Raw genomic sequence first — 11,162 nt, 5'->3', positions numbered from 1 at the left:
CAAATTTGTACAAATTGGTATGCTGCATTTATGCCATACCGATTACAAATTTTGCATCTGAATGCAGTTTTCTTCTGCAGGTTTGCACTATCAAAATCTAATAAAATATTATTTATTTACGGTAATTTCAAATTAATAAAAGATATGTATTTAAAGTCAGTAAAATAAGTTTTACATTAAGTATAAGTTATATTATTTATATTATTTATACAACTTAATATGTGAAGAAATGTTTAATAAGTAAGAGAGAAAGAAGTCTGATATCTGATGGTTATACAGTTGAATTACATTTTATTTTTGTTACGTATGATGGTTAGGAATAACATTTTAAGATAAATTTTAATTTCTTTTGTGAAAGAAAAGATATTATTAGTAATACTAATGAAATGATCGTATTTTGAAAACAAGTGCTGAGTATTTATTGTTTGCTATTTTTGTTTATTTCGATAAATTATCACCCGCCAATTCCGCCGCCGCTGAAAAAGAAAATTATTATATAAATATATTATATATATATATATATATATATATATATATCTGTTTCTATATAATCCATATTTGTAACTTCGTAATTAATACGATATTTACAATACGTGTGCACACGCAAAGCTTTTTCTTCAAATAAACAATCACAACAATTCACTACCATTCACTATTGCGCTGTTCATAGAGGCTGTAAACGCTAACGCTATTAATGCACTACCTCGGAAGGAAGAGCGTTGGTAGCGAGCAGTTATGACGTATAACACTACCAGTAATGACGTCACGACAGCGTTTGGTAGCGCTATCATAGAGCTCCGCGAACAGCCAGTAGCGCTAGGTAGCGCTAATAGCGTCTCCCCGAACGCACCCTAACTATGTTGATAGAAAAACGGGGACAGGAAAAATTATAGACGGGACCTGGAGACAATCTGCATTACAAAATAATTTATTCACAAATATTGCACGCTTAGGAAGCAACAATTATGGTAAAATTGCTGATACACAAAGGAATATTCTTCGTGACTACTTTGTTTCAAAGATAGGGGAAAGTCAAACTCCTTGGCAATATAACTATGTTTTTGGAAAGTAATCCTTCCCGCATAATTAACGTATGAGAAATAATATTATGTAATTAGATAAAAAATAAAAAGTAATACATTTTTTTAACACAAATAACATTTTGTCTGCAAACAATATTTGTAATTAATTATACCTTAAACCTAATCTATAACTATAATTCATATTATATCCATATCTGTTCTATTTCTCAATGTATTTTTGGAAAAGGTTCAAAACATCTTGGAAACAATTCATGAGGTTCTCTTCTTTCACTTTGTTTAGGCTTGCCTTAACAAATGCAAGTAGGACTTCTGCTGTCGGGCTTAATGCATGGTGGGCAGAGGATGATGGCTGTAATTGAACAATAGGTGCTTTTATATTAGAATTAGACAAGTCCTTCAAGACACCAACCACATCTCCTATATTTTGCAATAATTCTTCTTCATTCTTCTTTTTTTTTTTATAAAATTGATCAGGAGGAGGAGTAGCTACAAAAGTATCAGATTCTGTGTCTGTTGTTTCTAAAATAATTTAAAAGAGTTGAACAATGTGTTAGAAAACCTAATCTTATCATGAACTAAAAACAAGATTTTCCATAGCAGTTACACAGAAATTGCCTTAAGGGATATATACTAACCTATCCAGGAATTGTTTGCTAAATTACAGGGCTGAGCCGGCTGAGAACAAACCTCTGGAATAACAAAAATCTCATCTGGAATAATTGGTTCTTCAGGTGACACATTTTGTGAGGTGTTGATATTATTTTTACTCTCACAGACACTATCCTTAATGCATGGCGTGTTAAGCAATGGTATAGCGCTGTTTGTTGGAGGAGCCAAATTGATGATTGGTTGGGCAGTAGAAATCTTTGTCATAATCTTGCGCTGTTTAGGAATCTTAGGGTTCGTAAAATTCTCTCCAATTTTTCTCAACACACCACTCGTCTTGCTTCTAAAATGGCAATAAATAATAACAATATATACTGTATAAAATAGTGAAAACAACTATACAAAACAAATTTTACTTTCTCGGTCGAATAACATCCCGTAAGAAAAGCATATGTTCATAAAGAGGCCAGTCACGCTTGAAAAACTGATGATTTTCACCCGCTCCTGATCTAGGCTCACTGTTGTAGACTTTCTTATGCAGTTTGCCAAAAGTTGTTCGCAGATTGTTGAATCTTTTTTTGGCTTCTTCCCCTGAATCAACATTATTGTATAAACAGATTGAGCAATAAATAGGTTATAGTAAACATAAACTACATACATACCAAATTACAAATTACGTCTTATAGGCGATTTTTGGCGTAACTCTGGTATAAGTAACCAAAGGGTACCAAACTGCACCAGAACCCAATAGTAACTTTGGTATATGTACTAAACGATCGCCAAAAATCGCCTTATATCAAACTTACCACTCAGTGGGTTTGTTAGATGACTACCTATTAACATCCATTTTAAGCCTTTCTTATCTCGGTTTTTGAAATGAGGATGGGTATGATTCCACAAAAGTGGATTTTCCTGTACGAATTTAACCAATTCGATTAGATCAGAGAGGTTATGCAAATCCTCTTTGACATCATTTTTTACATCATCGTAGTCTTCATAATTATTTTCCATTATAACCTTTTTTACACTTAAAAATTACACTCAGAAAGAATAAAAACACAAAATTTACACAAGATATTGCCAATACATCTATACACTCTCATCTAACACTCTTTTCTTGGCGCGTCGGGCATGGTCGGGAAGCGGGTTTGGCTGACGTGCCGGGCCTAGGCGAGGTGAACCGATCGGCGTTCTCGCGCCGGTCCCGGGGATCCGAGCTCGGTCCCGTGCCTTGGCCTCCCGCGGATCTTCCTTGCTGCGAGGCTTCCATGGCGGCGCGAGCCGTCGTGGTCGTCCTCTTCGGCCGCCATTCAACGCTCAGCTCAGAACTGGAACTGAAAAAATATATAATAAGACTCGATCGTGAAAATGTCAAAAGTATAAATTAATGGCGAATGCGAGTCAGGCGCGGTACGTGGTGCGCAAATAAAAATTCATTTATGGATTCATTTACGAACGTTTCGGCTCTTCCTTCGAGCCATCTTCAGCGTTTATTAGCACAAAGTTATTATTCTTGCTCAACCTGAGGAGAGAAGCTCTTTTCTCGAAGAGATGTCTCGTTATACGAGCTGGAAAGCACGGATATAGTGGACATGGTTTCCACTGCGAAAAAAAATATAGAATAGTCAGTAAATTGTTAAAAATAAAAAGGAAAAAGAAGAGCTCACCTCAGGAATAGTCAAATAATTACAAGAATTTTATAACATAAAGCAGCACGATTCGGAATAATTGTATAAATACGTGTCAGATATGTTTGCCGATTAAACTTGTAATGAGAAAGCAGGATCGATGTGTCACGGGTCAAAACCGATCAATGTGTCGCAAGTTATTTAAAAATAAAAACATGATATAAACAAAAGTTTTAGATGACGAAGATATTATAAATTGTTGATAGCAGACAGGTATGCGTGATGTAAACATTCTGTATCAGATTGGAAATTTAAGCCGTTATGTTGCTGTTTTATATGCAAAACTTCTGAAATAAGACGTTTGTAGTAATAACTTTCGTGGTCCAAAACTTGAACGCCTTCCCCAGGCATCAAAATTCGAACATTTCCGTAAAGATATTGTGAAAAACATCGTATGTGTACCACGGAGAGAAAGCTTTTTTCAGACTCGTGCAGTGATTGCCACCCGAGCTGAAGGTTACACATACTTGTCTGAAAAACGTAACTTTTTCCCCTAGGTGCATGTTGGGAGAAGACTTTGAATGAGCAATAAGTTCCCGCCCTTCTAGAGGGCAGCCCCCGGTTAGCGGCGCGACTCGGCGCGCCACGCGTGCGTGCGGGCATCAGTGGTGCTCACAAGAGCCTCGGTCACCGTCGTGTTCAGACGTGTTAGTTACGGTTTAAGTTACAGAGTGTGATATACTTATATATAATAAAGACAGTATTCAGAGTGTACCAAGACCAAGATTGTTGTGTTCCCTGCTCATCTCACCACATTTCAAGTCGTCCCTGATTATATTTCCAATAGGTTATGGGCCCAGGGCACGATTCCCCTGCGTGAGGAACATAGCACGAAAGTGTATATACGAAGTGTGTGAGACGCCGGCGAAGGGCATAGAAAGAGATAGAAGCATCTAGAAGATTAGAGGGTAAGTAAATAATATTCCTCGTTGCTGACGAGCAAAACGAGAGAATTCTCAGTTAATAAGAATGTTCGTTCGATAAATACTGTTACAAGGAGATAGATGTTTTTGCCATTTTTCTCGAGAAATAGAAATAGAGGTAATAATGGTAATAAGAGAATTAGAGAATAGATGTGTAAAGTGTAATAAAGAAGTAAAGAATGATGAAGGAAAAAGAGATAGAAAAATGCCGCTTGGTAGCAAGTCGGCGACGTGCGCGTGCAAGTCCGATCGTGAACGGCGAGAGTCATTTCTTTTGGCGCGCGGAATTTTTGGCGCGCGGAAGTCCGATCGTAGACGGCGAGAGTCATTTCTTTTGGCGCGCGGAATTTTTGGCGCGCGGAAGTCCGATCGTAGACGGCGAGAGTCATTGTTTTTGGCGCGCAGAACTTGTTGCTGGGCGCGCACAAACACATAATCGATTTCGACTAACAACATGGCATCGATGCTAGATGGCTAGATTACGATACATGTAAATGTATGCGTATGCTAGATGGCTAGATTGCGATACATGTATATGTATGTGTATGCGTATGTATAAAAACTCTATATGACTCTATATGAGTTTATTTTTTTTGAAATCGATATGTATCGGGTCGGTAATTGAGCATGACTTGCTGTGCGGTGTAGCTTGATTACTGTTTAGGGAAGCCGCGTAAATTTGTATGGGCCCCGTGCGTGTGCGTGATCAACCCGAGCTCCCATAGATCTTTTCAGCAGTGCTGGGGATCGCAACGGACAGTGGTGTGCGCGTGCGGATAGCCCTGCAGAGGCGCGTGGTTTTTTCGCTTTGGGGTTATTGTGAATTGCAGTGCGTTCTATATAGCCTCATAAGCATTAAATTTTTATCGCTGAAAGAGATCTAGTGATAGAAATTGTAAAATATTATTTGTCAATACAAATGTTGGTTTATCTTGTCAAAAGAGGAATGCTAATGTTCAATTGATATTTAAATCCCGATATAGATGGAAGAAGAAGGCCAAGATGCGCTGGTAGACTACGACAGCGATAGCAGCTTTATCACGGTAATAGATAGAGAAGCAAAAGATAAAAACGAGGAGACAGTAAGAAAAGATAGAGGTAAGAGAGTATTTTTTTTGAAAATAAAGTAGTCCAGAAGAATAATATATATATGCATTCAGAGAAAATAAAAATAGTAATTTCAAAATTCCGTATAGAAGCAAAAGATAAAAAGGAGATGGAAAGAAGAGGTGCAATCCCGAAAAAGAACTTGCCTAAAGTCAGAGAGAATATAGATGTGACCAAAGCATGGGAAGAGAACCGTCCAGTACTGCCAATTGGAACCAAAATATTATATGAAAAGCAATAAAGATACCCAAAGTTCAGTAGAAAACAGTAAACAAACGGTTAAAGAACTAGAGGTAGAGTCTAAAAAGAGAAAATTAAATGAAATAACAGTCTGTTCAGCCGAAAAAGATAGAAGTTTAGAGACAATGAAAAGAGCTATAGAATTGGAATTGAACAGTCAAAAGTTGCATATTAGAAGAGAATATAAGCTGACGCAAAAATCCAACTTTGATCTTTGGATGGATTATTTAAAATCTGAGTTAATGAATAACGAGTTGTTAGATGTAATAGATTCAAACATTGAAAGTCCAGAAAATCTCTCCGAACTAAAAGTTGCTAAGAGAAAAAGTCTAGTTAGAGATATAATAATCAATCACTTAGATAAAAACTATCATAAAAGGATTCTACATGAAAAAGATCCGAAAGAAATTTTGAAGAAATTGAGAGAATATAAAAAGAGTGAAGTAAACGTTACTCATGCATCGGTACGAGCTAAACTCTATCAAATTAAAATGAGAAAAGACGAAAAAGTAAGTGATTTTTGTGAACGCTTTGATTCAATAATTAGAGAATATGAATCATGTGAAGATGCGGTACCCCTCGCAGAACAAGAGATTAGATCTGCACTTTATCAGGCTGTGTCAATTAATGTACCAGAGCTGAGGAATGTAGATTTAATTAGAAGACAAACTAATCTTAAAGAAATGAACATAGATGAAATAAAGTCTTTTATGATGCAGTTAGAAGCAGAGACTAAAAACGAGAATAGAGAAAAATTAGAGAAACCCGAAGTCAGGGTACAGAGGGCTGCTGCAGAAGAGAACATGAAACAAGTGAAATGCTACAGATGCAACCGAATGGGTCATATGGCGAAGGACTGTCCACTAATAGAATTTGGTGCCTGGTTTTGTTACTACTGCCAGGAAGTACGAGGTCACAAGGGTGATAATTGTCCGAGTGCCGAAGCCCAGGCGAACAGAGCTAGAGGAAAAAGGTATTTAAATAAAACCGTCAATAAAAACATAAAGAAAAAGGGTAGATTTGTGCAAAAAGGCACAAAAAGAGTAGATAACAAAAGGAAAATAACCAAGATACAACCAGCTGAGAAACCTATATCAACGAAAACAGCAAATGAAGGAGAATCAGAAGAAGGTAAATTATACATGGTTAAATTAATAGAAGATAGAGATAGTTCAAAAGAGGTAGTCAATTTTACTGCAGATTCGGGTGCTACGGATCATATTGTGAATAAGAATTTTATTCTGTCAAATTTTGAAAAATGTAAAGATAGAGTTATTAAATGCGCGAATAAAAATGAGCTTGCAAACATTTCAATAGATGGTAAAGGAGATCTTTCGCTAATAACGAATGAAAAAGAAAAGAGAGTCATTAAATTAACAAATGTAATTGCAGCAAAGAAAGTATCCAAAAATTTACTATATCTAAGAAAGTTGGCTGATGCAGGGTTCAGTATTTATGTAGATGATAAAGTGTTTAAAGTTTACAATAAACTGACAAATAAAATAGTTTTTAAAGGAATTTACAGATGTAGAGCAGAAATTGTTCCACATAGTGAGCTTCCTGAACAATCGCAAGCAAACATTCAGACCAATGAATTATCAATTTCGGAGGGAGAGTTAGATGAGAGGGATAATGTTGGCTCTGCGATTGGGAGGGAGAATGAAGGAGAGCTCACAAATGTGAACGAAAATGAAAATATAGAACACAATAATGCTGAACTCGAGCAAGTCATTAAGTTGGAGAATATACAGACAATAGAGAATATAGAAGAAATGTGTGAAAGCTCAGTAATTGAAAAAGTAAAGAAACTAGAGAAAATAAATAAGGCGACGTTATGGCATGTTAGATTAGGTCATGCATCGTTAAACTATCTAAAACAATTACAAAAACTAGAAAAGAGATTAGAGAATGTAAAGTTTGATAACTCCATATTAGAGTGTGAAGTATGTATAATGGCAAAGATGGCAAAACTGCCGTTTAAAGAAAACAGAAATAGAGCACAGAGACTACTACAGGTAATACATACGGACATCATAGGTCCAATAAAACCTACATCCTATCCAGGACAAAAGAGGTTTATAATCACTTTTATAGATGACTATTCTAGATTAGCAAAAGCCTACTCTCTGAAGACAAAAGATGAATCGGGAGAGGCTCTAGAGAAATATCTTATATCCGCCAGAAATCTACTAGGAAAAGAAGAAAAGCTATGCTATGCAAAGTCAGATCAAGACAAGGAAGTTGCAGAAAGGTTCAACAGAACGTTGAAAGAGAAAGTAAGAACATATATGCTCGACTCGGGATTACTGAAGAGTATGTGGGAGTTGGCAGTTGACGCTGCTATGCATGCGTACAACAGATCTCCACATAAGACTTGAGTATGAGATCCCGTTGAAGAAGTTTTCATCAGAAACAAGTTGTCATTTTGAACAAATAAAGAAATTCGGATGCATTAGATATGCAAGAGTACCAAAGCCTACGTCGAAATTCGACAAAACAGCTATTGGTGTGTTGGTGGGATATACTGACACTGGATATATACTATATACTCTGGTATCCAAGCACGAGAAAATTTAGAGTCATGACAACAGAGCAGCAAGAAACTGCACTAAGATGGATAGAAGTCACAAACTTAAAATGTTTGATGACGACTTAGAAGAAATAAAGAAAGACTTAGAAGAAACTAGAAACAGAAAACATATGGATGACACTCATGGAGATTTTATCAAGCAGTGTGTTGATTAAGGGAAGGTAAAAGTCGAATGGATAAAGACCAAAAAGAATTTGGCAGACATTATGACAAAACCTTTACCTCTAGAAGCATTTGTGTATCTGAGAGATAAAATAATGAATATAGAGTTTAGACAAAGTTAGAGATTAATTTTAGTCGATAACTAATTCTTGTTATGTTTCAGATAAAGAGGAAACTTAGAGAGGACCAGTGGATCGCTCGCCCAAAGGGAGGGAGTGTTGGGAGAAGACTTTGAACGAGCAATAAGTTCCCGCCCTTCTAGAGGGCAGCCCCCGGTTGGCGGCGCGACTCGGCGCGCCACGCGTGCGTGCGGGCATCAGTGGTGCTCACAAGAGCCTCGGTCACCGTCGTGTTCAGACGTGTTAGTTACGGTTTAAGTTACAGAGTGTGATATACTTATATATAATAAAGATAGTATTCAGAGTGTACCAAGACCAAGATTGTTGTGTTCCCTGCTCATCTCACCTCATTTCAAGTCGTCCCTGATTATATTTCCAATAGTGCACAATATACTATTTATTTTTATAAGTGAAAAATAATGTATTTATTAAATATAATTACTTAATAAATACATTCATTATTTTTCAGTTATGAAAATATAAATATATTGGAATCTTTACGTACACGAGTACACCAAATTTATTTTGCACACACTTCTTATACGTTAGAAACATTGAAAATCTACACATAAAAAAAAATCGCTTATCGTTTAACGATCATCAGATAATATATATATATATATATATATATATATATATATATATATATATATATGTAGGTCTAGAGGTATGTTCCGGGACTGTTTACGTTTTTTGAAATGTACAGTCCTGGAATATAACGCATATATATGTAATCAGATTCAAAAAATTGTCCCGAAACGTGCCGTAGGACATGAATTTTTTCCAGGACAGTCCTGGAAACTGCCAAATGTCCTGGAATATACCGATGTAAAAAATAAAAGTCCCGGAACATACTTCTGGACCTACATATATATATATATTATATATATTATAAATATTAAAAATGGATATACCATTTTAAAGTTGCTTGCCCAATCTGACCTCTTCTGATTCCTTTTCTAAACAAAAAGTGTGGATTCAATATAAAAAATAAACTCCGATTATTTGCACATATATATAGCCAAAACACTTTTATTTTTTTAAACTAAATTATTATAAATTTTTTGTAATATATATTTGATTTATATATTTGGTAATAAACACGCACTTGCAGATTAACTCGCACGCCACCACGGACCAATTAAGTGCGCAGGCGCACCAATTCGCGGCGCAGATGCCTGCGTTCTCACACTTTGTCTTATAACAGTTGATGTCTTATTGAAATTTAATAGGACACAACATTGAATATTAAAAACCCGTTTAAGATTTTTTGGAATACGGAAGGTAATAATACATATTTTTGATTGCAAATGAGAACATTTGTATATGAATTTATTTGTAGCAAACAAAGCATTAAAAATACAAAACGACTTTGGATTTTAATTGCGACGAACTGATTGTTGCGACCCCAATTAATATTACACAATAGATTAAAAAACACTGTTATTTAAAGACAAGTATTGTAAAGATCTTATTATAAACGAGACCGTGAAAGAAAATCGAGACCACAAAACAAAGAGGAATCAAAACAATGAGTTGCGCGATCGGCCCACATACAATCGAGCAACTCAGCAATAACGAAAGACGTACGAGGATACAAAAGGAAGCGAGAGAAGAAGACGACAGGGGAATGTGAGTCGGGCAGCGACGGACGGGCCTTACACGCGAATAATCTGTACAACTCAGAGTAATCATTAAAGTGTTGTGTATTGAAAAGTGTCATATCAGTTTATCCATTCCGCCTCCTCCGTGGATACAAAGATCCCTGTGTCCCGTCGTAAAACGGGCACAACAAGTGGTGCCAGCGTGAGGGATCCATTGGCAGAAAGACGAGAACGGCAGCTGAAACAGAAAAAGTGAATCGTTAAGGCGGTGCAACATCCTCAACGGAGACACGGCAGCCAGATTCAAAAGCAGCAGACAACATGGTAGCGGCCGACGAGGGACAAGCAGACTATCGCAAAAACAAGAGTTTTTATTAACATCGTACGATAGCAGCCTTTTCAATCCGCAAGAATATTACTCCACGTCAAAAAACGTAAACGTAATCGAGATGGCGGAAACACAAAATGACAACCGCGACGCAAACAACGTAAACGACAACCCGCCGATAACCCCAGAGGAAATAGACCAAGAAATAAACCGTCTTAATCGAGTGCTATCACAAAGAGGAACCCCGGCGAATCACCGTAACCGGATACCCGCACGGGCCGGACCGCCGCGGGACGATAGAGATTCCATTCTCGAAGAAATACTACACGGAATCCGCAACTTACAAGATCGCGTAAATCAATTAGAAACGGCGAATCCTGAACGCCGCGAATTTCACGCGAGACGCGAGCAGAGTGACCTCCCGTTCGAAGTGACATACGGACGAACGTCGTACGATATTCGGAACCAAGCGGAACGCGCTATCGGATATTTACGTTTAAAAGAGGCACGAGACATGATACCCGAGTTCGACGGAACATCGAGTAAATTGCAAGAATTTTTGAGCGCCGCGTCATACGCAATAAAAAATATAAATCCAATGGAAGAAGGAACACTATTAGAAGCAGTGTTATGCACGAAGTGAAAGGGAAGAGCGATGATAGATTTCCAAACGCGAGAGATACGAGATTTTGCACAACTAAAGAAAGAGTTAGAAGTTTGTTACTTGAGCCGCAAAAGCACAACACACTTAC

At 37.0% G+C, this 11,162-nt stretch overlaps 1 protein-coding gene across 1 annotated transcript; it reads left to right on the top strand.

Moving 5' to 3' along the window:
• The first annotated feature begins 3,355 nt into the window (after positions 1-3,355).
• Positions 3,356-8,849, top strand: LOC139814928 (uncharacterized). The gene is made up of 3 exons (XM_071781452.1): positions 3,356-5,358; positions 5,457-6,580; positions 8,523-8,849. Exons 2-3 carry the CDS (start codon positions 5,595-5,597, stop codon positions 8,524-8,526), a joined length of 990 nt encoding a protein of 329 aa, XP_071637553.1. The 5' UTR covers positions 3,356-5,358; positions 5,457-5,594; the 3' UTR covers positions 8,527-8,849.
• The last annotated feature ends 2,313 nt before the right edge of the window (positions 8,850-11,162 follow it).

This window comes from Temnothorax longispinosus, chromosome 6 (assembly GCF_030848805.1).
Source record: "Temnothorax longispinosus isolate EJ_2023e chromosome 6, Tlon_JGU_v1, whole genome shotgun sequence".
NCBI lineage: Eukaryota > Metazoa > Arthropoda > Insecta > Hymenoptera > Formicidae > Temnothorax > Temnothorax longispinosus.
This window is presented reverse-complemented; position numbering and strand designations above follow the sequence as displayed.